The 27961-nt window shown below is 46.0% G+C and overlaps 2 protein-coding genes, 1 long non-coding RNA gene and 1 pseudogene across 5 annotated transcripts; 3 read left to right on the top strand and 1 right to left on the bottom strand.

The window, feature by feature from the left end:
* Positions 1 to 11237: 11237 nt before the first annotated feature.
* Positions 11238 to 17096, top strand: LOC123169825 (ribonuclease 3-like protein 2). Of its 3 annotated transcripts, none has more exons than XM_044587695.1 (6): positions 11238 to 11568; positions 11646 to 12075; positions 12479 to 12646; positions 12944 to 13317; positions 15799 to 15960; positions 16132 to 17096. In XM_044587695.1, the coding sequence occupies exons 2-6, from the start codon at positions 11677 to 11679 to the stop codon at positions 16145 to 16147; spliced, it is 1119 nt and encodes a 372-aa protein (XP_044443630.1). In that variant the 5' UTR covers positions 11238 to 11568; positions 11646 to 11676; the 3' UTR covers positions 16148 to 17096. The 3 variants fall into 3 exon arrangements, with proteins under 3 accessions (XP_044443630.1, XP_044443631.1, XP_044443632.1); XM_044587696.1 differs by having other exon boundaries at positions 11642 to 12075; XM_044587697.1 differs by lacking the exon at positions 16132 to 17096 and having other exon boundaries at positions 15799 to 16005.
* A 219-nt stretch (positions 17097 to 17315) lies between these two features.
* Positions 17316 to 19458, top strand: LOC123169828 (uncharacterized). The gene is made up of 2 exons (XM_044587698.1): positions 17316 to 17772; positions 18596 to 19458. Exon 2 carries the CDS (start codon positions 18930 to 18932, stop codon positions 19248 to 19250), a length of 321 nt encoding a protein of 106 aa, XP_044443633.1. The 5' UTR covers positions 17316 to 17772; positions 18596 to 18929; the 3' UTR covers positions 19251 to 19458.
* A 723-nt stretch (positions 19459 to 20181) lies between these two features.
* Positions 20182 to 23155, top strand: LOC123169826 (uncharacterized methyltransferase At2g41040, chloroplastic-like; annotated as a pseudogene).
* A 731-nt stretch (positions 23156 to 23886) lies between these two features.
* Positions 23887 to 26848, bottom strand: LOC123169829 (uncharacterized). The gene is made up of 3 exons (XR_006484961.1): positions 24446 to 26848; positions 24252 to 24284; positions 23887 to 24150 (listed from the first exon to the last, which is right to left on the bottom strand). It is a non-coding gene; the product is annotated as an uncharacterized lncRNA (long non-coding RNA).
* Between the last annotated feature and the right edge of the window lie 1113 nt (positions 26849 to 27961).

The following is a 27961-nucleotide window of genomic DNA, read 5'->3' as shown; positions in this document are numbered from 1 at the left end:
GAGTGAAGTACATTGTAGGTCCCTGAAGTATTTGATGGGTGTCATGTAAGTCCTCAAAATATGAAATCGTCATCTAAATCCTCGAAGTGCCGTAAGTGTGTCATTCAAGTCCAAAAATTGTCCACCCCTGCCTAACCGGCCAGCTGGTGTCGCTGACCCGTGACACGTCAGACAGCCCCTCAAGGTAACGGCCAGTGATGGAAATACGCAAATAAACTAAAATCATTATTTCAAAAAATGTTCGCGAATATGGAAAAAAATGTTCATTAAATAAAAAAACGCTCGCAAGTATTGAAAAATGTTCGCGACTTTAGAAAAATGTCCGCGAACGATGAATCTAAATAAAAGTTCATGAATGATGAATTTGGAATAAAAGTTTGCGAACGATGAATTTGGAGAAAATGTTCGTGATATTAAAAAAATGATTGCGAACGATAAATTTGAAAAGAAAAAAGATATCTTCACGAACGATCAATTTGGAAATATGTTCGCAAACAACAGAAAATGTTCGCGAATATGGAATAAATGTTCGCAACTTCAAAAGAGTATTCACGAAAGATAAATTTTAAAATATGTTCATGGACCACGAATATTGTTGGCGAATATGGAAAAATGTTCGTGACTTAAAAAAAATGTTCACGAGTGATGAATTTGAAAAAAAGTTCGCGTACGATGAATATGGAAAAAACTATTCGCGGCTTTAGAAAAATATCTGTGAATGATAAATTTTGAAAGAAAAGAAAATATGTTCAAAAACCACCAATATTGTTTGTGAATGATAAATTTGAAAATATGTTCGCGAACCCCAAATTTTTTCTTGAATATGGAAAAAAATCACGAACGACGTATTTGAATTTGTTTTTCAACAAATTCATAAATGATCTTTTTTTCAAACATTAGCTATTTTTAGAAAGTTGTGAATTTTAAAAATATTCACAATTTTTTTAAAAAACGTTTGGGGTTAAGAAAATATTTATGAACTCTAAAATATGTTTATGAATTTACAAATAAATCATTAATATAAATGTTCATGGTTTCAAATATGTTCACAACTTCTTCATGAACCACAAATGTTTGTGGTTCACGAATACATTTTCAAATTTATCGTTCGTGAACATTTCTTAAAGTCATGAACATTTTTTCCATATTCGCAAACATTTTTTGAAACCATGAATTTGAATCTATTTGGAGTGAAGTGCATTTATCATTCCCTGGAATTTATTTGATTTTTTTGTGCATATTTTCATCACCGGCTGTTACCTTGCAGGGCCCCATGTCCGACGTGTCATGGGTCAATTGCGCCAGCTGGCCGGTCAGGCGTGGTCGGACATATTTTGATCCTAAATAACACACTTACTGCACTTTAAGAACCTGAATGCCCATTTTCATAGTTTGAGGACCTACATGATAGTCCTAAAATAGTTTAGGGACATACAATGCACTTCACTCTTTTATTTCCCGTGGCATATGTATGAAATTTCAATTCCATATCTACGTTGTTGTTTTATTTAAAAAAGGATGGTCATTTTTCTTTGTGTGCGTAAGATGGGCATCTTTTTTTGCCCTCTTTAAATTGCCATCTGATGAAAAAGGGAGAGGCTAGAGTGCAATACCAAGTCTCCAGGGACGCGTCACTAGCCACTGCGGGGGCTGTAGTGTTTCCAATGGCAATGTGTTCGCTGTCTTTCATCTTGTAGCGAATGAGTTTAAAAAAGATCTGATGTGGCTTCGATCCTGCGAAAAAATTCATGCACACCAATCCGACGGGAGAGAGTGCGTTCACCGGGACTAGCCTCCTAGCGAACGGTCGCCAGTTACATTTCCGTTTTCTTTCTGCTGGTGGAGGCGCTCCTTCAAGTGCTACCGCGTCCGTGTTCTTCTCAGATTCCTTTTCGTTTCTTAGGCCAGTTCTTTTATAGCTTCTAGTAGCTTATTGTCAAAATAAGCAAAAAGTGTAAAAGAACTCGTTTTGTAAAAATCAGCTCAACTTATTATTTCCACCCTTACTCCCTTTTTTTGACTTGGAACACCTGGCATTTCATAGATTACGATGGATCGACCAAATCGACGGCCACAGCAGTGGTTACATTGATAGAGAGATTAGACAACCATACATTTTGTTCTCCATGGCCACCCATCTGGGTAACAAAAACTCTTTCTCCTTTGAGCTGGCTTGGTTTGAGCGAGAAGGTTTCTTTGATCTCATAGCCAGAGAATGGGCTAAGGATGCAGGAGGGAAGACTGCGCTTCAGCGCTGGCAGAATAAGATTAGACATTTGCGAAGTTTTCTACGTGGGTGGGCTAAGCATCTTAGCGGGATTTATAAGGTCGAAAAGGAAAGGCTCCTTTCCCTTATTCAGTCCCTAGATGTAAAAGCAGAAACCACGGTGCTGCCGGCCGCGGAGCTTCATGCCAAGCTTGACGTGGAGATGAGGCTGAAAGAACTTCTTCGAGAAGAGGAATTGAAGTGGGCGTCGCGGGCCAAGGTCCGGCGAGTAGTCCAGGGGGATGCGAACACCCAATTCTTTCATATGATTGCTAATGGTAAACATAGAAAGAAGAGGATCTTTCAGCTTGAGCAAGATGAAGGAGCAATCTTAGGACAGGAAAACCTAAAGTTGTATATTACAGAGTATTACAAGCAGTTATTTGGTCCTCCAGAGGATAACTATGTGTCTCTGGATGAGTCCCGGGTTGAGGATGTTCCTCAACTCACTGAGGTGGAGAATGATATTCTTGCAGCTCCTTTTTTTGAGAAAGAGGTTTTTGAGGCCATTTCGCAAATGAAAAATAACAAGGCGCCGGGACCCGATGGTTTTTCCTGCCGAGTTTTATAAGAAGTGCTGGCATATCGTTATTTTCTCACCTTCACAGATGATTTAAGCAGATATGGGTATATCTACTTAATGAAACATAAGTCTGAAACATTTGAAAAGTTCAAAGAATTTCAGAGTGAAGTTGAAAATCATCGTAACAAGACAATAAAGTTTCTACGATCAGATCGTGGAGGAGAATATTTGAGTTACGAGTTTGGTCTACATTTGAAACAATGCGGAATAGTTTCGCAACTCACGCCACCCGGAACACCACAGCGTAATGGTGTGTCTGAACGTCGTAATCACACTTTACTAGATATGGCGCGATCTATGATGTCTCTTACTGATTTACCGCTATCGTTTTGGGGTTATGCTTTAGAGACGGCTGCATTCACGTTAAATAGGGCACCATCAAAATCCGTTGAGACGACGCCTTATGAACTGTGGTTTGGCAAGAAACCAAAGTTGTCGTTTCTTAAAGTTTGGGGCTGCGATGCTTATGTGAAGAAACTTCAACCTGATAAGCTCGAACCCAAATCGGAGAAATGTGTCTTCATAGGATACCCAAAGGAGACTGTTGGGTATACCTTCTATCACAGCTCCGAAGGCAAAACTTTTGTTGCTAAATTCGGAAATTTTCTAGAGAAGGAGTTTCTCTCGAAAAAAGTGAGTGGGAGGAAAGTAGAACTTGATGAGGTAACTATACCTGCTCCCTTATTGGAAAGTAGTTCATCACAGAAACCAGTTTCTGAGACACCTACACCAATTAGTGAGGAAGTTAATGATGATGATCATGAAACTTCAGATCAAGTTATTACTGAACCTCGTAGATCAAACAGAGTAAGATCCGCACCAGAGTGGTACGGTAATCCTGTTCTGGAAGTTATGTTACTAGACCATGACGAACCTACGAACTATGAAGAAGCGATGGTGAGCCCAGATTCCGCAAAATGGCTTGAGGCCATGAAATCTGAGATGGGATCCATGTATGAGAACAAAGTATGGACTTTGGTTGACTTGCCCAATGATCGGCAAGCCATTGAAAATAAATGGATCTTCAAGAAGAAGACTGACGCTGATGGTAATGTTACTGTCTATAAAGCTCGACTTGTTGCGAAAGGTTTTCGACAAGTTCAAGGGATTGACTACGATGAGACCTTCTCACCCGTAGCGATGCTTAAGTCTGTCCGAATCATGTTAGCAATTGCCGCATTTTATGATTATGAAATTTGGCAAATGGATGTCAAAACTGCATTCCTGAATGGATTTCTGGAAGAAGAGTTGTATATGATGCAACCAGAAGGTTTTGTCGATCCAAAGGGAGCTAACAAAGTGTGCAGGCTCCAGCGATCCATTTATGGACTGGTGCAAGCCTCTCGGAGTTGGAATAAACGCTTTGATAGTGTGATCAAAGCATTTGGTTTTATACAGACTTTTGGAGAAGCCTGTATTTACAAGAAAGTGAGTGGGAGCTCTGTAGCATTTCTGATATTATATGTGGATGACATATTACTGATTGGAAATGATATAGAATTTCTGGATAGCATAAAGGGATACTTGAATAAGAGTTTTTCAATGAAAGACCTCGGTGAAGCTGCGTATATATTGGGCATCAAGATCTATAGAGATAGATCAAGACGCTTAATTGGACTTTCACAAAGCACATACCTTGACAAAGTTTTGAATAAGTTCAAAATGGATCAAGCAAAGAAAGGATTCTTGCCTGTGTTGCAAGGTGTGAAGTTGAGTAAGACTCAATGCCCGACCACTGCAGAAGATAGAGAGAAGATGAAAGATGTCCCCTATGCTTCAGTCATAGGCTCTATCATGTATGCAATGCTGTGTACCAGACCTGATGTATGCCTTGCTATAAGTCTAGCAGGAAGGTACCAAAGTAATCCAGGAGTGGATCACTGGACAACGGTCAAGAACATCCTGAAATACCTGAAAAGGACTAAGGATATGTTTCTCGTATATGGAGGTGACAAAGAGCTCATCGTAAATGGTTACGTTGATGCAAGCTTTGACACTGATCCGGATGATTCTAAATCGCAAACCGGATACGTATTTACATTGAACGGTGGAGCTGTCAGTTGGTGCAGTTCTAAACAAAGCGTCGTGGCGGGATCTACATGTGAAGCGGAGTACATAGCTACTTCGGAAGCAGCAAATGAAGGAGTCTGGATGAAGGAGTTCATATCCGATCTAGGTGTCATACCTAGTGCATCGGGTCCTATGAAAATCTTTTGTGACAATACTGGTGCAATTGCCTTGGCAAAGGAATCCAGATTTCACAAGAGAACCAAGCACATCAAAAGACGCTTCAATTCCATCCGGGATTTAGTCCAGGTGGGGACATAGAAATTTGCAAGATACATACGGATCTGAATGTTGCGGACCCGTTGACTAAGCCTCTTCCACGAGCAAAACATGATCAGCACCAAGGCTCCATGGGTGTAAGAATCATTACTGTGTAATCTAGATTATTGACTCTAGTGCAAGTGGGAGACTGAAGGAAATATGCCCTAGAGGCAATAATAAAGTATTATTTATTTCCTTGTATCATGATAAATGTTTATTATTCATGCTAGAATTGTATTAACCGGAAACATAATACATGTGTGAATATATAGACAAACAGAGTGTCACTAGTATGCCTCTACTTGACTAGCTCGTTAATCAAAGATGGTTATGTTTCCTAGCCATAGACATAAGTTGTCATTTGATTAACGAGATCACCTCATTAGGAGAATGACGTGATTGACTTGACCCATTCCGTTAGCTTAGCACTCGATCGTTTAGTATGTTGCTATTGCTTTCTTCATGACTTATACATGTTCCTATGACTATGAGATTATGCAACTCCCGTTTACCGGAGGAACACTTTGTGTGCTACCAAACGTCACAACGTAAATGGGTGATTATAAAGATGCTCTACAGGTGTCTCCAAAGGTACTTGTTGGGTTGGCGTATTTCGAGATTAGGATTTTTCACTCCAATTGTCGGAGAGGTATCTCTGGGCCCACTCGGTAATGCACATCACTATAAGCCTTGCAAGCAGTGTGACTAATGAGTTAGTTGCGGGATGATGTGTTACGGAACGAGTAAAGAGACTTGCCCGTAACGAGATTGAACTAGGTATCGAGGTACCGACGATCAAATCTCGGGCAAGTAACATACCGGTGACAAAGGGAACAACGTATGTTGTTATGCGGTCTGACCGATAAAGATCTTCGTAGAATATGTGGGAGCCAATATGGGCATCCAGGTCCCGCTATTGGTTATTGACCGGAGACGTGTCTCGGTCATGTCTACATAGTTCTCGAACCCGTAGGGTCCGCACGCTTAACGTTACGATGACAGTTTTATTGAGTTTTGATGTACCGAAGGAGTTCGGAGTCCCGGATGAGATCGGGGACATGACGAGGAGTCTCGAAATGGCCGAGACGTAAAGATCGATATATTGGACGACTATATTCGGACTTCGGAAAGGTTCCGAGTGATTCGGGTATTTTTCGGAGTACCGGAGAGTTACGGGAATTCGTATTGGGCCTTAATGGGCCATACGGGAAAGGAGAGAAAGGCCTCAAGGGTGGCCGCACCCCTTCCCTTGGTCTGGTCCGAATTGGACTAGGGAAGGGGGGCGCACCCTTCCTTCTTTCTCCTTCCCCCTTCCCTTCTCCTACCGGGAGTAGGACTCCCCCCTATGGCGCGCCTCTCCCCTTGGCCGGCTGCCTCCCCCTTGCTCCTTTATATACGGGGGCAGGGGGCATCCCAGAGACACAACAATTGATCCTTGAGATCTCTTAGCCGTGTGCGGTGCCCCCCTCCACCATATTACACCTCGATAATACCGTTGCGGAGCTTAGGCAAAGCCCTGCGTCGGTGGAACATCATCATCGTCACCATGCCGTCGTGCTGACGAAACTCTCCCTCAACACTCGGTTGGATCGGAGTTCGAGGGACGTCATCGAGCTGAACGTGTGTAGAACTCGGAGGTGCCGTACGTTCGGTACTTGATCGGTCGGATCGTGAAGACGTACGACTACATCAACCGCGTTGTGATAACGCTTCCGCTGTCGGTCTACGAGGGACAACACTCTCCCCTCTCGTTGCTATGCATCACCATGATCTTGCGTGTGCGTAGGAATTTTTTTGAAATTACTACGTTCCCCAACAATACGCTCCATGAGATCCACACGAAAAAGTTGGATGGGGTTGTTTTCAAAGTGGATTTCGAGAAAGCGTACGACAAGGTCAAATGGCCCTTCCTGCAACAGGCTTTACGCATGAAGGGTTTTGATGAAGCTTGGCGGCGCCAGGTAGAATCCTTCACGCAAAAAGGGAGTGTTGGAATTAAAGTGAATGACGATATAGGTCATTATTTCCAGACACACAAAGGTCTGAGGCAAGGTGATCCAATGTCCCCTATTTTGTTCAATATTGTGGTTGACATGTTGGCAATTCTCATAGGTAGGGCAAAGGAGGCCGGCCAGGTGGGTGGCTTGGTGCCCCACCTAGTCGATGGGGGTATATCCATTTTACAGTACGCTGATGATACAATTATCTTCATGGAGCATGACTTGGCAAAGGCGAGAAATATGAAGCTGCTGCTATGCTTATTCGAACAATTGTCAGGATTAAAGATTAACTTTCATAAAAGCGAGCTGTTCTGCTTTGGTAGAGCCAAGGAGGAACAAGAGGCTTATAGGCAATTGTTTGGATGTGAATTAGGGGCCTTACCTTTTACTTACCTTGGTATACCCATTCACCATCGCAAGCTCTCAAACAAAGAGTGGAAATGCATCGAGGATCGGTTCGAGAAGAAACTTAGTTGCTGGAAGGGCAAACTTATGTCTTATGGAGGCCGGTTGATCCTTATCAATTCGGTGCTCACGGGTATGCCGATGTTCCTACTATCTTTCTTTGAAGTTCCAGTTGGGGTTAGGAAAAGGCTGGACTTCTACCGATCAAGATTTTTTTGGCAGAGTGATGAACTAAAGAGAAAGTACCGACTAGCCAAGTGGGATGTAATCTGTAGACCAAAGGATCAAGGGGGTCTGGGTATTGAGAATCTTGAGGTCAAGAACAGATGCCTTCTCAGTAAGTGGCTGTATAAGTTATCTGTTGAGACTGACGCAACTTGGGCGCAGATTCTCCATAACAAGTATCTGCAGTCCAAAACTTTGTCTCAGGTGACAGCGAGGCCAACTGATTCGCCATTTTGGAAGGGTCTTATGAGAGTTAAGACAACCTTCTTTAATAGAACAAAGTTTATAGTCGGTGATGGCAACAATACCCGTTTCTGGGAGGATACTTGGCTTGGTGATACGCCACTGGCCCTCCAGTACCCGTCCCTGTACCGTATTGTTCAACGACGTGAAGCGTTAGTTGCAACGATTATGCAGTCCATTCCCCTTAATATCCAGTTTCGGAGGGTGCTTGTTGGTGATTGATGGGAAGCTTGGCTCCATTTGGTGAGTAGACTGATGGAGGTTCAGTTAGCTCATCAGCCCGATCAGTTGTGTTGAAAAATTACTAGGTCTGGAGAATTTACGGTCAAGTCGATGTACATCGACGTCATTAACTCCAGTGTCATTCCTAGTTCCAAATATGTTTGGAAAGTAAAAGTTCCTTTGAAGATCAAAGTGTTTATGTGGTTTGTACATAAACAAGTCATTTTAACAAAGGACAACTTGGTTAAGCGCAATTGGACATGATCTACTAGGTGTAGTTTCTGTGATCGGGACGAGACCATTAAGCACCTCTTCTTTGAGTGCCCGCTGGCAAGAGTTTTGTGACGCACCGTGCAAATTGCCTTTAACATCACTCCTCCGAATTTGGCGGGTACGTTATTTGGAACGTGGCTTGACGGGATTGAGCCCGACACAGCTAGACATATTCATGTAGGAGTATGTGCGTTGTTATGGGCAATTTGGAACTGCAGAAATGATTTGACTTTTAACAGAACAACAACTATTCATCTTTTGCAGGTTTTATTCCGAGCTACGGCGCTGCTCCGTATGTGGTCCTTACTCACTCCGATGGAGGCCAGGGAGCGTTTGGTTACTGGATCTGTCCGGTGGGAGATGGTAGCACGGGATATCTTCAACCGGTTTGGATGGCGGCCATGTAATAGGATAGGCGATTAGTTTACCTATCTTTGTTTTGCCAGCCGGTTGTGGCTCTATGGCCTTTTTTTGCGGCGTTGAGGCTCTTTGTGAGTTCGCCTTTATTTTGTTTTGTTTCCAGACTTTAAGATCTTGTTGAACCTTTTTACTTATTTATTAATGTAGCCATATGCATCGTTCTGATGCAGAGGCCGGGGAGTCCCCTTTTCGAAAAAAAAACATGTTGTTCTCCCTAAGCTCCACTCCTACCTACCGCAGCCAGCTCGTGTGCCGGAACATTACAATTAAGTACGAGGACAGTGGACAATACTCCAAAGACTAAAACCCAACTGAAGTATATACTTTGTCTCACGAAAAACAGTGCCGAGCGGTGAGCGATCGAGCACAGAGGAATTCAGAGGTAGAGCCAGCCCCAACGAGTCGGTTTCAAAGACAACCCTCCCAATTCCATGTGTCTCTGCCAACTGCCAACTGGATTGCATTGATCATGGCACACGACTCTGCATGAAGGGCCTCGCCTATTTGCACCAGCGAACACGGCATCTCCCTCATGATCGCGCGCTATAAAACCCCACCCGGCCCGCTGAGTAGACGGATCAAAGGCGCCGTCCACGTACACTTACGGGCAAGATGACACGGAAATCACCTACGACTCTTCTCCATCAATCTCTTCCCACCCCTGATTTTCAGTGCGGGTCCCACCACCTCCTGATTGCCAATCAATGTTTCACAGCTCAGCCCGTAACTATATTCAGTAAGAATCAGGGCGGAAGTGTAGCATTTCTGCCCCCGTCCTCTGGAAGCCTATGGCACACAACACAACTCGTGTCCAACTCCACGCCAACTCGCTCCACATTTCTTAGCACCGGGTGACTATTGTGGGCTAGTCTTCACAAGAAATGGTGAACTTTCCCCGGGCATCGCAACTTTCAGAGATTGGTCCACATTCTTCGTTCTTCCATGCATCCCATCCACCGAGCTCTCACCAAGCGGATGGTTGCTCCGACCGCTGCATCTCACAGCAAATTCGATATGCTGATCGGGCTGAGAAAAGACCCTTATTGTCGAACCACCCTCACTCCCTTCACAATGGAAAAAAGCGGGGGGGGGGGGGGGGGGGGGTGGGAGGGGTGCTTCCGGCAGCTTCTCACTTAGAGCATCTCCAGCCGTTCGGCCCCCAAGGGCGTTTTTGGGGGAAAATAGTGCCTCTTGGGGCGTAGCCGACGGAATTTTTGCCGGAGGGGGGGGGGGCACCGATTCCTAGTCGCGCACGCAACGACAGAAGGCAATTTTTTTTAAAACGCCCAAACTTGACGAAATTATGTCAATTTGGATGAAATATAGGCGATTTCATTGATATTTTGGTGAATTAAAAAAACATTGATAAAAACATTAAAAAACTACGCCTAATTCATGCCGAGGAGGTTGTAGAAGACGGTGTAGTCGTCGCCAGCGTCGTCATCGTCGCCGTCGCTTGGCGGCTCGTCCTTCGGGGCGGCGTGGCTACAACCCTGCCCTGGATCGTTGGCGCGGAACGGCTTGCTCGGCGCAGTGACCTCCTTGTCGCTGTCGTCGAGCACGAAAACGCCGCCCTGGTCGCGGCCGCGGCGCCACTCGACGATTTCTTCCGGAGCACGGCGCTGGTGCTCCATCTCCAGGAAACCTCTCCGCCATGGCGCTTTCCTCGAAATTTTGGGCGAGAAAGGTGAGGAGAAGAGATGGTCGGCGCTGGAGCGGTGTAGGCGAAGAGATGGCGAGTGTGCGGCGAGCGACGACGAAGGTTGGCTTTTATAACGGCGAGAGGGCGGGAGCGGTGTAGACGCGTGGCAGGAAAGGGCGGGGACACGAGACGGTGGCTCGCCATTACTGTGCCACCAGTCTTGATGGAAGGTTGACCGGCGACAGCATTGAATCGCGCGGGAGCCGAGGCGAGGCGATGAGGACGACAAAGCACAGTCGCTGACTCGGCGGGCCCAAAGGGGAGGGGGGAATCTGGTGTGGGTTGCTTTCGCGCCATTTTTCTTTTCCGCGGCGCCACCGGTCTCCCCCAGCGCGCTAGGTTCGTCCTGGGTCCTCCGGCGCCAATTTCGGCTCAAACCGGCGAAATTTGGGTTCCGGGCGCGACTGGCCGATTTGTTTTGCGCCCGCGAAAAAGAAGGCGGGGGTGGAGATGCTCTTAAACCCGAAGGGGTATAGGGAAATGACACTATTATTTGAGCATATTACAACAAAAATGCCACTGGCAGGCCCGCAAGTCCGCAACCCCCACGCGCAAAAAAAGAATCAGGCGAAGAGCCCAGTCCCGCTCGCAGGCCTGGATCCCCTTTCCTCCCCCTCGCTCACGCGAAACCCTCGCAGCCCAGTCCCGCTCGCAGCCGCCGCCGCTCCCTTGTGAGCAGCTCCTCGGCGCGGCTCCCTCCGGCGTCATGGCGGGCGGGTAGGGTCCCTCCTCCTCCCGTTGGCGTGACCCGCCCCCGCCCCGGTCTCCAGCAGCAGCAACAGGCCCGGCCGGCACTCTACTCCGGCGGACGCCGCCAAAACTCCGGCCGGATCCCCGTCCCCCCCCGCCCTCCTCTCAGTTCGTAGCAGCTGCCGACGCCACCACGAGCTCGTCTAGCAAGGTGAGCTCCTCTGTTTTTTTCTTTTTGGCGGCGCCTCCTCTCCAAAATTTCATCTCCCCGCCTTCCGATCTAGCCAGACGGTCACGCGCACCGGCACACCAGGGAGAGATGATGAAGCCCGGCTCCCGCAAGCGCCGCGCCTCGCCGCCTGCGCCGTCGGCCCCCGTCACGCTGCCGCCGCCGGGCTTCGTGGCGGACAGGGAGGAGGCGGCGGCCCGCGTGGAGCGGCTTCTCCAGTACCAGTTCAACAAGCGCTCCCTGCTCGAGGAGGCGCTCACCCACCAGTCCTTCGCCGCGGCCTCGTACCAGAGGCTCGAGTTCGTCGGGGACGCGGCGCTCGGCCTCGCCTTCTCCAACTTCCTCTACCTCACCAACCCCACAGTCGGCCCCGGCGTGCTCTCCACGCTACGGGCCGCCAACATCTCCACCGAGAAGCTGGCCCGCGTCGCCGTGCGCCACGACCTCTACCCGCTGCTCCGACGCAACTGTCCTCGCCTCGATCTCTTGGTATGCATCCTCGGATCCTCCTCCCCTGAGTTAGAAGTCATAGATTTGTTGGACTCTGTTTTTACATATAGATGTTATATATTAAAAGCATCCACGTTTGGCTGTCCGCTCGAGCGGTTCGATGGGCTTAATTTGAGGGCAAAACATAGAGCTAAACATCTACTGTATCTACAGCAGCTCTCGCCACATCTTAGTTTTGATTTAGTGATGCAAGAATAAGTTTATTTCTGTATTTAGGAATGCTGAAACTGGAATTGGTAAGTACTCCCGCCGCTCCGTTCGGGTTCGTAAGGCATAATACATTTCAATTGTTAAGTGATTGATGTTATCTCTTGGAGATGTGGATATTATATGAACTGTTTTTGGCTACCATTGTTATCTTACTGGGTATACCTTTATGCAGGTAGGACAGTTTATCCAGTCAGTGAAACAAGAATTAGAGGATGACCTTGGCACTACGCCCTATGGTGGCACTGTATTTAAGGCTCCCAAGGTGCTTGCTGATATAGTTGAGGCCATTGCCGCTGCTGTCTATGTGGATTGCAACTTTAATCTTGAGAAGCTCTGGAAGGTTTGTAATCCATTTTTCATGTTATTTCCCATTCATTAATATGTTGATCTGAGGTTTCCAGAAAATAACTTAACTAATAATTCTAGTCATAATACGCTGATAAAAATCTATGTAACTTTCCATGAAGAATCGAATGATTTCATTTTGGTATGACCAATCCAAGATAGCTTTACCAATAATATTTGTGAAAGTTAAAAAAAAAATGGATCTCTGCTCTCTAACGACATATTTATTTACGAAGAGAGTAGTTCACTAGAATAATGGGTGGTGATAATGATATCACTGTTTATTATGTAGGTAACAAGGTTCCTCTTTGAGCCCATTGTCACGGCAGAAACAATAGACGAGCAACCTGTGTCTACGTTGCATGAACTGTGCCAGAAACATGGGAAAGATGTAAAATTCAAGACTTGGCAGAAGGGTGGAACAGTGGTTGTAAATGTATTTGTTGGTGGGGCACTTGTTGGGATGGGTTCCTCAGAGCAGATGGTAATCGCTAAGCTCAATGCCACCAGGGATGCATTAAGCAAGCTTCTTGGTGGAGGCAATCAGCAAGTGTTGACAACCGGAGTTGGCCATGGATTGGGGGTTGAGGTTGGAGAGCTTAGGGAATGCAAGCAGAAGCTTATTGAGCAGTGCAGCAGGAAGCATTGGCCAAAACCCATCTTTAAGTAAGATTCTTTACTACTCTGTCAGTTTTTAGTTTTATATATCCTGTTCATTAGTTGAACTTTTCCTGCAATGCTCCTCAGATGAGGCACCTCTTTCCCACACCTACAGTACAACTGTTTGTTTATCATATATTTGTTCTGGGCATCTTTAGAACTGTTTCACCGCTGCACATTTTATTTTGTTTCTTTATTGTAGTTTCACCTTTGTTCCCATTTATCTTAGGGTAGTAACTTTTGGTCATTTCTGTTAAACAACCTAGTACTTTGACCTCGGTAGGTCTGGAACAGACTTGTCGAGACCATCACTCAGATGCAGTATGGAAACCACTAGTTTGGTTTGATTGCCAAACACTATAGAACACCCCCCCCCCCCCCCCCCAAAAAAAAACTTGATTAGATAGTTCTTAATTCAAAATTTGTTTAGTCATATCTTCTCTATTACCAAAAAAAAGGAAATTTCTGAATAAGGTATGTTTAAAAAGCATAAAAGTGGAAAACAAAAGTAACTATTTAGATTAAACTTGTTTTGTTTCTCTTAAGTCCTGGTTTGCTGGGAATTCAAGCTTCAGATTGCAAAGAGTAATGCCATACTCCATAAACTAAAAAAACTATATGCTAATGCTGTTGGGGAAGCTTTCATGTTGATTTAATACTCAAACCAGAATGATTTCTTTATTTTGTCTGAATCATGGTTGTACTATATATACCGTCCTTGGGAACTCATAAAATCAGTTCAGCATTCATTGTACATTTTAGCATCTTAGTTAGTGCTAAGACATTTCTGAAATGAAAAAAGTGATACTTTTCAACCTTAAACTATGGTTTGAGTATGTCTTTTCAACCTAGAACTCCAAAACCGTCTAAAACATTACCTTGAATTGTAAAAAATGTGCACTTTGTTAGTTTCGAAACAAAGTTATTTTGACTAAGTCGGCAGCTACTTGACATGATTATTTGTATGTATGCATTGAGCCACCTTGCAGTCAGCTACTATCTTAACCAATCAGAAAAATAGAAAATTTGATGGGCATGTATCCTTGCTTTATCCCATTCTTTTTCCTGCCCACCGCTGTTACTCCGGGCATTGTCCCACTCCCTCCATCGCTTTTGTGTTCCTTCCTAGTAGCCCATGCCCACATTTCTCCTCTCTTACTTCCTGTAACATTCATCTCCTATCTCGCTCCCATATCTGTTTTTGCGCGCCTAGCCTACTTCATGCTGTCCCCACCCACACACAGAAATCACCCACTCACACATCTTCCTTTCCATGCACCCGTCACCATCCTTCCTCACCTTCAGTCTTGACCTTACCGTGTTCGTGTAGAGAAATATATTGAACAAATCAAGAAAATCCTAACTTCCATACATGTTGGCAGCCTGATCCTTCATTGTTCTTGCTCAATAGTAGTATTATTATCCCTCTTTTTTCAGAAAATGGGCAGTAAACGACGACGTGAAAAAACTCCTTGCGAGGACCTCGCATCGCCCTCTTGGGTGGGTTGTGGGTTAGGTTTTCTCATCGCCACCGCTACTCTCTTCGTGTCCTCCCCGCACCGCCGTCACCGGCCACAGGCTGGCTCACGACGGCGGCGGGGCGCTCCTCCCTCCCTCTACCCTTGCTCCTCCTCTCTGTACCTCCGCGCATGGCGTTGTCAGCTACGCGGCTCGGAGAACTGTGGGGTTCCACTCGGGCATGGTGGCGTGCAACTCCCGTGGTGTTGCGCGCACGAGCGACACGTTCTTGGCCGCTGCCTCGGCCTGTTGTTGCGTTGGGACGTGAGATGCCCGCCGAGGCATGGAGGTGATGTGCATCGCTGGATCTGTCCAAGAAGGCCAGTCGATGGCCTCGTTTGTTGGCCTCTGCAGTGGAGCTATTGTCCTCCATCGTCGCCGCGTGGCGGCGATGCGGTCATGGCCTCTGACCTTGGTCAGTCGGTTCTTTGGGCTGGGAGGTGCTTGCCCACGCATAGAGTTGCCGCCCTCTGCTAGATCTGACCAGGAGGGTCGGTCTGCAGCCTCGTCCTATGGCCCATAGGGTGCATCTGGCGCGCCGGTTTCTTGCATGTTCACTAAGATCTGGGCTGAGTTGCAGCCCCTGTCACACCAGTGGTCATCATCCATGTACTACTTCTATCCAAACATATTTTGTCTTTTGATGCATATCATGGTTTGATGATCTTTATGTCCCTGGAGAGAAGGTATGAATATTGGTTCAGTCAATCTTTCATCGTGAGAATTCAATTCATCAGAAACCACTAGGTGCAACATGGAAGTAAAAGTATAGCTTTGGATTGTAATGCCATTATGTTTGGGTGGTGGATTGAGAATTATTTTAATTTAACTGATGGTTTTAGTTGAGATGACCAGCAAAGTTTAGTGACACATTGGGGATTTGAATGCTTACCACTCGTTGCATTATCTAACTTGACATTTTGCCTAGATCAGCCCTACACAGTTGCTTCATTGTTTTCTTTTTTTCAGGTTAGAGAAGGAAGAAGGCCTGGCGCATGATAGGACATTTGTTTACTCCGTTCAGGTAGAAACCCAAGGTGGTATTTGGGTGACTTTAAGTGATAAGATGTCAAGGGTAAAGGATGCGGAGAATTCTGGCGCGCAGAAGATGTTGGAACATCTATTGAAATTGTGAGATCCCTATATTGTCCTTTGGAGAGAACATATTTCTATTTCTATCCCTTTGTCAACCTTAGGCTGAGGTTGTGTCTAGCAAAATAATAACAACACAAAAATATATTACATCCCTTGACAAAAATGATGATTCAAACTTTTATATGAATGTTCCTTTGCCGGAGTTAGGGATCCATGCACTTGAATTCTGACGCTACATCCTGGTGGCGACTATTAGGAGTAGGAAGGAGATCCTAGAAGCCTACATCGTGGTGGTGACTCTTAGCATGTAGGTGGGAGATGAGCTCAAGAGAATAGAAGGAAACGGTGGTGAAGGGAGAACCAAAGAGGTGAACGAGGATGAAAAAGATGCACCGGGATTTTCTGATGCGGGTTCATCCTGTCCATGCCGATGAAATCATATAGTTTAAAAAGCGCTGCTATGAGATTTTCGTCGCAAAAAAGAGCATTGGGACAGAAGTTAGCCTTTCTATTTATCAGTGTAGCACTCCGATGGTCAGATGCAGTTGTATACTCGCCAGTTCTTCTTAGCCAAACATATACTTTAAAGCCATGCATATTGGTGTTTTCTTGGTGACAACCATCCTAACAGAGCTTAGCCAAACAAATGTATAATATTTGCCCACAACCATGGGATTGATGGTTATAAAATTTAAATATATTTTTTGGTGAGCTTAGATCAAACGAACCTCATCCTAACTCATGTTTTCTTATATTGGTATAGATTTGCTTAGTCCGTTCAAGAAATTCTCTGGTTTGTGGTTGTTGAACTGTGCTTTTTCAACAGTTGCTTTTGTAAACACTCTAGGAAAATGTTAGAAGATGCGATTTTCTTCTGTTAAACAAGCAGCGAAATTGGCAACCCGAGTTATCACAACCCGCTCAGGTCATTTTCGATTCAGTGATTCACACAATAACAAACAAAATCTAGGCCTTCGTTCGCGGTCAATGAACTATGTCGTGACGAGCTATGTTTCTGATATATGGAAATTTAGCCACATTTTAGGACAGTAAAACTGAGCAGCTTTCCAACCGTCTAACGCCCTGCGCGTTTCTGGACATCCATTTTCGTCACTTGGGCAACCTTGAACGTTAGTCTGTTGTCTACTCCGGCTTTCACCATACATTCTGATTCCTGGGCCAAAAAGTCCTAGAGGGCTGCTTTTCCAGAGGAAAAATTGAAGCCCTATGGTAACTAGGCTGAGAGAGAGAGAGAGAGAGAGAGAGAGGGAGAAAGGAGGGAGGGAGGGAGAGGAGGAGGGAGAGGGAGAGAGAGAGAGAGACGGGGGTGGGGAGCGAGCTGACGCGGACGGTCTCTGCTAGAGAGAGGAGGTGATGTATCGATCGGTCCCACGGTTTAGGGCAAGGAGAGCCTGCGCGGGAGATGTAGGCCGACACCATGGCTGTTTGGCTGAGCACAACTGCCCCGCTGGGATTTGAAGAATCCACCATCCTTCAGTTTCTCTGCAGGCATTCATGGCAGGTGATGTGCCCATCCTTACGTTGACTCGTTACAGGTACGTGTATTTATGCCCCTACCACTCTTCACTAATTCTTTCCACTCCGGCAACACAACATCCATTAGTATGGTGCTCGGCTAGGTTCCCCTATATGTCTTTCCCGTTCATGGACAGTTCCTTCTTACACCAAACAATTACATTATCCTGATATCATCTCAATCCGAAATTTTGTGCAGGTGATGTTCATACTGGTTGTGGTCAATTTATTTCGGCAGATCTTGGAGGCTGGTACTCCCATTTCTTACTTCGGAAATGCTTCAACTGATAATTTCCGATGGCCTCTGGACAGGTAATTACTTCAAGTGTACTGCCAGACCTTATCCTTCCTTGTTTTACCATTCATGTTTTTACGGTGCACAATTGCTTAGATTATATAGTTTGTTGACCCCTGGATGGAAGATGAGTCTTTGTGCTTTTCATTATTTAGTATAATTTCCAGTTATAATGTAATTGTCTGTGCCTGGTATTGTCGAAGCAGATTTCTTGGACTTCTCATTAGAAGTACATAATTAGAATTTAAAGTCTTGGATTCAGTCATAGTCAAGTATGTTTGGTCAACTTGAATGATTCTTGGCATAAGCTATGCTTAGTACTGCTCAAGGGGGTGTTTATTTTACGGGATGGCCACATGAGATTCTCCCAGAAATTTATATTGGTGTGAATTCGTTATGTGGTATCTATATACACAAGTTGCGCATACAAGGTGTTGTTTTTGTACTACGAAGGAGAAAGTTGATCACCTATTTTTTTTTATGGCGGCAACCTAATATGGTGGTCAATTTTGGAAATAAGAAACACTGCTTGTTTTGAAAAGGAATCTTTTATCTTCCTAATCAGTTTTCGTGTTCCCTACTTTTTGGCTACGGACTTGTTTTTGTTCCCAATTGCAGAATAGTGGAGAGAGGGAGCAGGCTTTTGAGCTTTCTCCTTTTGCATGACTTTAGAATGTTGCTGGAGGCTACTCTTATTGATAAATTAATGGGAACGGGTTTATCTGACGTCCCAAAAATGTCCTGAAATTGTACCATGTTGTTTAACTTTAATTTTTGAGTGAATGATTGCTATATCGATACACATACATAATTTTTACTTATGACTTCCCTTCTGTCCAGGCTTACCCTGTGTGGTCAGCATTTGCGAGATCAGGGTGCCAGCATGGCTACTTACAGTTTAAGAAGCTTTGTTCGCAATGACAGTGAAAGGTTTCCATTTTCTTCTTCTTTTTCCCTGGCTGTTTCTACTTTTCTTCTGTTCTCACCTCCTGCCAGCGTGACTCATGAAAATGAGACAAGGCTTGGTATTCGCTGGTTTAGTCTCTGATTGACATTTGACAGTGTGCTCTGCTACACCAGCAGCAGAGCACACTGTCAAATGTGAATCACACACCTCACAACTCGACCAACCACATCATCTCCAACTCCACAAGTACAAGAGCAGGGAGTCCCCATGGACGCGGTGGAGTCCTCGTCGCCCTACTCGCCTCCCGAGCTGCGCCACAAGCTGCGGACCACCGTATGCGGCTGCTTCGGCTCGCCTTCTTCACCGGTCACCGGCGCGGGGAGGCCGCACACCGGTGGCGGCAGGGCCAGGAGGAGGCGATGCGTGGCAGCCATGGGGGAGTTCAGGTACGACCCGCTCAGCTATGCGCTCAACTTCGACGAGGGCGGCAGCGACGACGACGCCTTCCGGTACAGGAACTTCAACTCGCGACTTCCGCCCTTGCCGACACCGGCTGCCCGGCGTCTCACCACGGTCGCCATCGCCTGAACTGAATCATAGTAGCTAGCAACCGTCGTTTTTTACTTGTGTAGGTTCTGTCTCTCTGATTTTGTAAGCAATTCAGGAGGTACCATCCTACCAGTAGCAGCTACCATACGTGCGTAAATGATTTTTTTTGTCAGTTTACAAGTCAATGTCCCGGTTGTTCGCCATTGTAACTGAAGTAAATGTACAAGAAGAAGAAGCATTTGAACAATGGGGTTGTCTTCTGCTAGATGAACTGTGAAGGAAATTTACATCTCCTCCCCTTTTTCTCTTTGAATGTTTGTTTGGTAGCGTGGTTGGCAGTGCGTCCGCTGCGCGGTTGCAAGGGTGGGTGGAGGGGGGCAGTGCAAACTGGAAAGAAATTCCGGGTTTTGCAATTTGGTGGCTACTAGGGAACGTTTTTTTTTTTTTTTGCTGAGTTGTACTTCTGATACTCCCATGAAGTCTGAAGCTACCCGCTTGTTGACAACTACGTCAAGTGCAGTCGAATGAGTACACGCTCATCGTCCCGGTGTCGATCGAGGATGTTGGGACTGGCCACGACAGATGCTACGACCATCGGAGAAGGAATGCTGCGGTGGGCTGCATTGCAATGGCGACGACCTCGTGCTCGATCGCCGGAAGCGGGGACAACGGGTGCTACAAGGGGCGACAACGAGTGCTGCGAGGAGGATCTAGTGGTGATGCGAGCGGCGAGCGGGTTCTGCGTGCCGCCTCCCGTGGCAGCCGGCGTTGCTGAGGTCGAAGACCAACACTCGGTTGGGATGCGGGCCGGCGTCCCCCTTTTCTTTTCCCAGTGTGGAGTGCGCGTGCAGCAGAGAGCACGAGTCGTGCGTGTGAAGGGGTTAACTTGATCCAACGACTCTAGTTGTGCGAATCCAAGGGCTCAGGAGGTGACCGATCTGGAATCCAGCCGATCGACCGGCGCAAGAGTGCTGCCCCTAATATCGGGATGCAACGGCCGGCCGAAGGCCCGAACGGACGCAGCTGGCGCCACGCCTGAGCCCACCACCACCACCACACCCCTGCTCCTCTCCTCTGCCCGAGCTTGCCCAACAGCATTTCTTTCCTTCTCTTCCCCGGCGCGTCTCCACACTCCAGGCTGCAATTGCTTTGCAGCTCCCATGGAGCTCGCAGTGAGAGCCGCGGCGGCTTCCTCCTCCTCCCCGTCCCTCCATCCCCGCGCGTACCCTGCCGCCTTTGTCGCAGCCCAGGCCTGCCGCTGCCGGCTCGCCGGGTGGCCGTCGCCGCCGCGGCGGCCATCGCCCTCGACCCGGTACGTACCTACGCCTCTTGCTGATTCTCGTCTAAGGGAAGGCAAGGGAACACGTTGTGTGTGTGCTAGAAAAAGGGGGGAACGATTGTCGCACACCAAATGTTTGGTGTTATGCCTAGTCGGGGCTTTTGGCAGGAACCGGGCTTTATATTTGCTCGAAGAGTAATCAGTTGAGAGCTACGCGTAAGTTTAGCAGATATTTTCAGTCATGGCCTGCACTGCTGATATTTGGCCACCAGATGCAAAGATTGAACCTCGCATGGTGGATTAGTGACTGAGCTAAATGGTTATATTTATATGGCTGCTGATATCTGTATTTGTGTTGCCTTACATGCATAGGATGACTGGAATCTAGCTTCCACTATTTAACTCTCAAGAGCTAATCTTGCTAGCAATCGTTCGTGTATGCTTCGGAAAAGAAGCAGCCTGCTTAATACTCCTAGCATAGTTTACAGTCGTGTTAAGTGTAAGCGCTTGATGTTATGCCAAGGTTGGACTTTATTCATACCGTGTGAAACTGACGCTCACTATGCTTACAGTTTCAGGAGATCAAAACCGAGCTGAATGATGCCTCAAAAACCGAGGTGTTCGCATGCCCTGTTTGCTATGAACCGCTGATAAGAAAAGGGCCGCCAGGCATGAACCTGTACGTCTAAAGTTCATGAGTTACGTTCTTTCATCTCTCATGCATATCTGTTGGCTGGATTAAGATTTATCTTGTTTTCCCTTCTACGTGTGTCCCAGGCCAGCGATTTATAGGTCCGGATTCAAGTGTTCAAAATGCAACAAGTCATTCACCAGCAAAGATGTCTTCTTGGATCTCACTGTCACCTCAGGAATAAAAGAATACAGTGAACTCAAGCCTGCTAGAACTGAGCTATTCAGGAGTCCACTTGTCTCGTTTCTTTACGAGAGGGGGTGGCGTCAGAACTTCAATCGGAGTGGCTTCCCTGGCCGCGACGAAGAGGTAGATTTCTAGGACGCCTCACTCTTCTATTGCATAACCTTAAGTTGTTGCTGCTCACTAAGTTCTTACACACCTGGCCTGTAAATTCATACATCCGTCGCAGGTAAGATTTGGTGCTTCATGTTTTGGTGTTGCAACAAAACATGATCACCACTCTTTCATGTCTACATAATAGTCATGTTTTTATGCGTATAATTCTGATGTACCGTTTGCTTTATCAGTTCCAATCAGTTGCTGGTGGTATACTCGTTGATGTCAGCTGCGGCAGTGGCTTGTTTTCAAGGAAGTTTGCAAGCTCTGGGGCCTACTCATCTGTGATTGCTTTGGACTTTTCTGAGAATATGCTCCGCCAATGCTATGACTACATCAAACAAGAAGAAACCCCTATGAACGCGTGAGCTTTCCTTCGTGCTTATTTTGAGCGTTTCCTGTGAGGCATGAAAATATGTCTTGCAACATCCAACTCCAACAAACCATCAAGTAGACAACTTGGGCCATCACAAATTTTTGTGTGGAAACTAGTGATTATTTTAGTTTAATAACAAAAAAGACTTGGATCTATGTGTTCAGTATGTAATTGAATGATATGTGATAATCTGCTCCCTTACTTCAATCTGTTACTACCTCAGAATGTTCTTTTTGTTCTAAGTACAGTACAGCAAATACTTTCTGTTTTCTTCTTTTGGTTCTGCAGGAACCTCGCACTTGTAAGGGCTGATATTTCGAGGCTCCCTTTTGCTTCATGTTCAATTGATGCCATTCATGCTGGAGCCGCTATCCACTGTTGGCCATCCCCTTCAAATGCGGTATAGTACCTGTCTCGTTTGCACTTTTGATTCAATATTGTACGTGATTCATAACTTAACATATTAAAACTGGTGTCTTCGGAATTGCTATTTTATTCACCAGAGTCCATTGAACAATTAGCCAATCTAGAAAGCTTAAACCACTTCGGGATTACATGAGAAATAATATTCTGTATTTCTGTTAATTATTGACCGCTGAATGCGTGTATAAAGTCAACCACGATAGTTTAGTGCTTAGTTAGTTTGCTTTGAACAGCTTTGCGCAGGAACAGGGCATCTGACCTGTGTACCTATCTTTTTGTCATATGAACTTATTCATCACCATGACATTTCCCACTGCTGTTTGAAAACCAGATAGCTGAAATCAGCCGTGTGCTGAAGCCCGGCGGTGTATTCGTAGCGACAACCTTCTTATCCACCCCCACGAACAGCGGCCTATTCTCTATCGATGCACTAAAGCCACTGAGACAGGTAAAAGAAGTCGTCGAACATCTAGCACTACTACTTCTTTTCTGCATGGCACCTAGTCTGATGCACCTTCTCTGCTATGCGCTGCAGATTGTTGGGCCAGTGAACAGCAGCTACAACTTCTTCATTGAAGGAGAGCTGGAAGACCTGTGCAGATCCTGTGGCCTGGTCAACTACAGCAGCAAGGTGCAGAGGTCATTCATCATGTTCTCCAGGCAAAAGCCATAGCTGAGTATCACATCCAGACTTTCTTTGTATAGCCAGCCATGGTGTATATATAATATAGCTGTGCTTTTTTTTACGCGTGTATATATATAGCTGTTACGGTTTGATCAGGTGGTGGAAATGTAACTCAAACACACATTAGGCAATTGAACAAAAATGCATGGTCTCTGACTCTGATGAACAATAGTAGCATTTCTTCAGGTTCAGGCATTGAGCAAAAGGTTTACACCTGAACAATTGTGTTGTTTCTTCACCATAAATAAAATTTAAAGTAAGTGCTGAACTATAAACCTTTTATGGTATCCATTTCTAATTAAGCTCGAAAACAACCTGAACGTCTATTAAAATCTTCAAGGGTACATACTGAATTCCTTTGTAGAGAAGATCAAGAGGGACGTATCCAGGCTCCAGTTTTTGCAGAATGGATGAAACCCAAGAGACTATCGGTGCAAACAACCAGACCGGCTGAGTGAGTGACAGGATGCACAACAAACCATACCATACAGCAGCAAGAAAGACACTACCCTAGCTGGCTGGCCTCAAGGTACAAGCAGCCATTCCGGCACCTGATGGTCGCTCAAGGTACAAGCAGAGTAGTGAAGAAACCTGGTGCTTGAAGCAGTGCTAGACGATATCATTTAAGCTTCACAGGTCCATAAGCTTCCAGCAAAATGTGCCATTCCGTAAACTAATATAAGAGCGTTTAGATTACTACTTTAGTGATCTAAACGCTCTTATATTAGTTTACAGAGGGAGTACTTCACAGGTCTGTAGCAAAACCAAAGGTCAAGCTAATTACAGCACTGTAGCAAAACCGGCAAGGCAAACAGATCGGAGGAGCGAGCGCTATTCCCATTTCATTAATATAGTAAAATAGTACTTCACAGGGCAGTCAGGCAGGAGATAGAGGCTGTTCCATTCAGATGGTTCAGTCTACTCTCTACTCTCGACACACTTAATATGACAGCCTATGCTTCACAGTTCTGGAAAAATAACAGAACTCTTGTTGCAGGGTCACTGCTACACCGAAAGTACTGTATGATGTTTCGCGTAGCATTCACGAGTGCTACTTCATTTTCGAGGGTAATCAGCTGCTAGCCTCTTGATCTTTTCGACGCAATCCTTATCTAGACGAGGCGAGATCCTTCTTTTCACATTTCCCTGGAATTCAAGAAATGCAAGAGATGAAAAAATCAGTGCTGCTCCATGATGAGTTTGATAAAGTTATGATATAAAATCTTATTTTTAGATGTGGGCCTGACCGTGAAGGCTTTCACTAGGTTTCTCCACTTATCCTGAAAGATTAAACAAAACATAAAAATTAGCATCTTTTACAATAAAATATATATAGATAAATAAAAGATGAACAGAGAAAGTGTGAAATACAAAAAACCACTGAGCAGAGAGAGCATGTAATGCTTGTGCTTTAGTGCAATTAATCACCAATTGACTATACCTTAAGATGCACCGCTGTTCGAATTGATATTGGAAACCTTTCATTCTTCAACTTAGTCCATGGTCCAACCCCATATACAGATACGCCATCCACTAGTTCTTTCACCTCTTCAGATGTCCAATGGTCATTGTTTCTTCTGCTCCCATGTTTTTGGCCTTCACTTGTAGAACGCAAGTCTCGGGAGCATGGTTCTATGTTTATCGACCATGTTCCTCTCTCACGTGCACTTCTCACACGACTTCCATGCCTCCAACCACTTTTTGCTATGTAATCTGAAGCACATAGCATATGTGTTTAACTACTTGAGACAATGACAAATGGTACATTGCAACAAATGTAGCCTTCATAATTCACACCTAGTAGATCGCAGGTCCCCTCCTCCGGTGGTGTGGCGGTGGCCGCAAGCCTTCTGCTTCTCCGGTGACAAGGCAGCGGGTACATGGCCCCTCCTCCCTCTCTCATCTCCTCCTCCGCCATTGAGAGTCGTGGTGGCAGTGGCCTCCTCTTTCTCAGCCATAGGTGTTTGTATTGTCATGCCATGGTCCCTAGTTGGTGAATAAAATTTGCATTCATTCTACAATGATGAAACAGTTTTTCAATGCCATTTGCCACGTTCATTTGTTTTGCAAGTTTGTACTTTTGGATGTGCGAAAATCTTGCCTCATGAGTTAAATTCGCCTCCTTTATATAAGTAGGAATGAATGCACCTGCAAGGAATCATACATTATTTGGTTTGAAAGTTGAACCATTGATAAATTGCTTGCTTGTGTAACAAAGTTTGGAATAGACCACAAGAATTAAACATCTTACCTTTCAGCCATCTGTCCAAATCATGGGGTCCTTCCAAGAGTGCTTGAAAGTCCATGGTGCCGTAATCCACATATGTTGAGTTAACTTTAATCTCCGGCTGTCATCAAGAACAATGAAATATATGTTGTTATTGTGTCGGGATTTCGACGAGCCCTGTTGCGAAGTGTAGAGTAAATTGCAAAAACCATCACGTTTCTTTTTTTGCAAAAACCCACCACCATTGTACTGACAGTTTGCAAAAAACGCTGCTAGGTTGATTAGAGTCGTTTGATGCAAAACTGACCGCTAGGTCCCACTGTCAGATGCCACCTGGCGGAGGGGGAGACGGCGCCCGTCACGCAGGGAATAACGGCGCTAACTGGTCAGGTTTGACCAGTCAAAATCGAACCAGTCGCGCCCCGGAGGCCACAGCGCGCCCGCGCCCGCACGCTCGTCGGCGCCGCCGCCCCTTGCTGCTGGGCTACCGCAACCTTCTTCTTTTGGACGCGCCGCCACCACCTGCTCCTCGTCGAGCCGCCCGACGCCGTGGCGGTGGCCATGCACGCGATGGGAAGGAGCAACGGGCGCCGGAGGTGGCCATCGACATGAACTGCGAGGGCGGCGACGAGCTGGATCTAGAGCAAATCTGAAGCTTCGCCGCGCGGTGTGTTTACTGTGGGGTTGTGAGCTGCCAATGTGCAGGCAGAAATCAATGGATTAGCACGCCTAGGTGGGTCCAGGACACGGGGACAGCAGCGGAGCATGGCAGTTAGCCGCAACGTCGGCGGCGGATGACATAGCAGAGGTGAAGGGCGGGGGCGGCCTTGGATGCAGAGAGCTCGAGGAAGAGGCATCAGTGCCTTCTGCACGTCCTTGCGAAGTAGATGTAGTTGAGGGAGATCACATGGGTTAGTTGTAGAGGAGATCAGCGCGCCGCGGAGCTCCACCGGAGGCAGAGAAGATGAAAGCGACGCCGACGGTTCCTCCGTTCCTGGCTCCTCACGCCGATTCCTCTGGGGAAGAGAGTATTCAGACGACGACGAGTCTATTCGGCAAGTTTCAGTGATTTGCGGTGGTCGTTGGCCGCGACAACCATGAACTTCGTCGATGGCGGGGCCGAGGTTTGCAACAGCGACGGGGATAATCGAGTATGGGGCGGGTCGCGGGGTTGGGAAATAAGGAGCACTGGAGGTCGGGGAGCTCTTCGTGTTGGCCTCAGGTCACCGGCGAGCTCGGCGTGGGGGAGCTCGACCCGACCTACGACAGCACCGCCGCTACCTCCAGCCGCCGTGAGCCCGTGACCACCGAGCCTCCGTCCGGCCCTGCCTCCGTCGGGAAGCACGGGAACTGCCGTGGTTGCCGGCAATGGAAGGGGAGGGAGGGAAGGCTTGGCCAGCAGGTGAGGCGCGGGGGAGCGGCGCCGGCGAGGCCATCATCCGTGGATAAGAGGCTCTGGAGAAGAGAAAGAAGCCAAGAAGCTGACGGGTGGGCCCTGGGAACCTTTTAATGGGCTAGTAAAACGGTGTGAAAACTTGGTGCCATGTCAGCCTGCCAAGTGGGACCCATCGCTGCTTATTGACTGATCAACGTTTTTTGCAATTTGTCAGTACAATGGCGGTGTGTTTTTGCAAAAAAAAAAAAATGAAACGTGGCAGTTTTCTGATTTAGGGTCCACGAATGTGGTGGTTTTTTGCAATTTACTCCGAACTCTATATCCAAGTCAATTTTGATAAGATCTAAAGAGTGGGGATCGTATATGAACTATGCTTGTTGACATATATTACATCCAGTTAAAATAAAGCTTGCATAAACCATGGAGTATGCTTCAATACTTTTTATTGACCATTTTGGTTGTGCTTATACTCTTCTTTCAAATAACTTAAGATTTTTTAGTTTAGACATATAGGCTGGCTCCACTTTTATATTGAAATAAACCCAAGCATCCAACTATTCATCCAACTAGTCATCGTCTCTAACATAGATATGTGATCTGATCAACAAAGTGAGTACCCGTTGGCTTGGAAGAGGATCGGCCAAGATGGACGCCCAAATGTCAAGTTGTTCCATTGTGTCAGTGAGCAGCTACCACACTTCACTTGTCCAATATAGGAAACTGAAATAATGGCTAGAGTTAATGTGTTCATTTAATACCACGTACTGTAAATGGATTGATGAAAAAAACACATGTTTCATCAAGTAATATATATTGTACATGCATGCACGATAAATCCAGATATATATACTTCAGGCCTGTTTGGTTGGTTACTTAAATTGCCAAACTTATTGAGCCACAGTTGTGTGGCGCGCTGCAGAGTGTGGCGTACAAAACAAGCACCACACATTTGGTGAAGAAGTCTGCCGCAAAATACACTGTAGATTGTGGTGAGCCTAACCTTCGTAGGAAACCAAACAGCAGCCTAGGGAGCTGTGGCGCGCCGCACCTTTGGCGTGGCAAGGTGCGGCCGGCAACCAAACAGCCCTTTCATGTGTATATTTAATTGTTTATACCTATTTGTTCTATTTTATATGACCGACCAAAAATAATAATAGATGCATGTGTATGCACTGCAGAGTCAATCATGTCACCTAGCAGCAGGATGGTAGCTGCAATGCAAACTATTCTACTTTTTTGACAGCATGCAAACTATTCTACTATTCCACTTTTCTCAGGGCCTGTTTGGTTCCAATAAGTCACCTGACTTATAAGTCACGCCTGTTTGGTTATCA

This window comes from Triticum aestivum, chromosome 7D (genome assembly GCF_018294505.1).
Source record: "Triticum aestivum cultivar Chinese Spring chromosome 7D, IWGSC CS RefSeq v2.1, whole genome shotgun sequence".
In the NCBI taxonomy this organism is placed as follows: domain Eukaryota; kingdom Viridiplantae; phylum Streptophyta; class Magnoliopsida; order Poales; family Poaceae; genus Triticum; species Triticum aestivum.
Note: the sequence above shows the minus strand (reverse complement) of the source record. Positions and strands in the feature narration are given on the sequence as shown.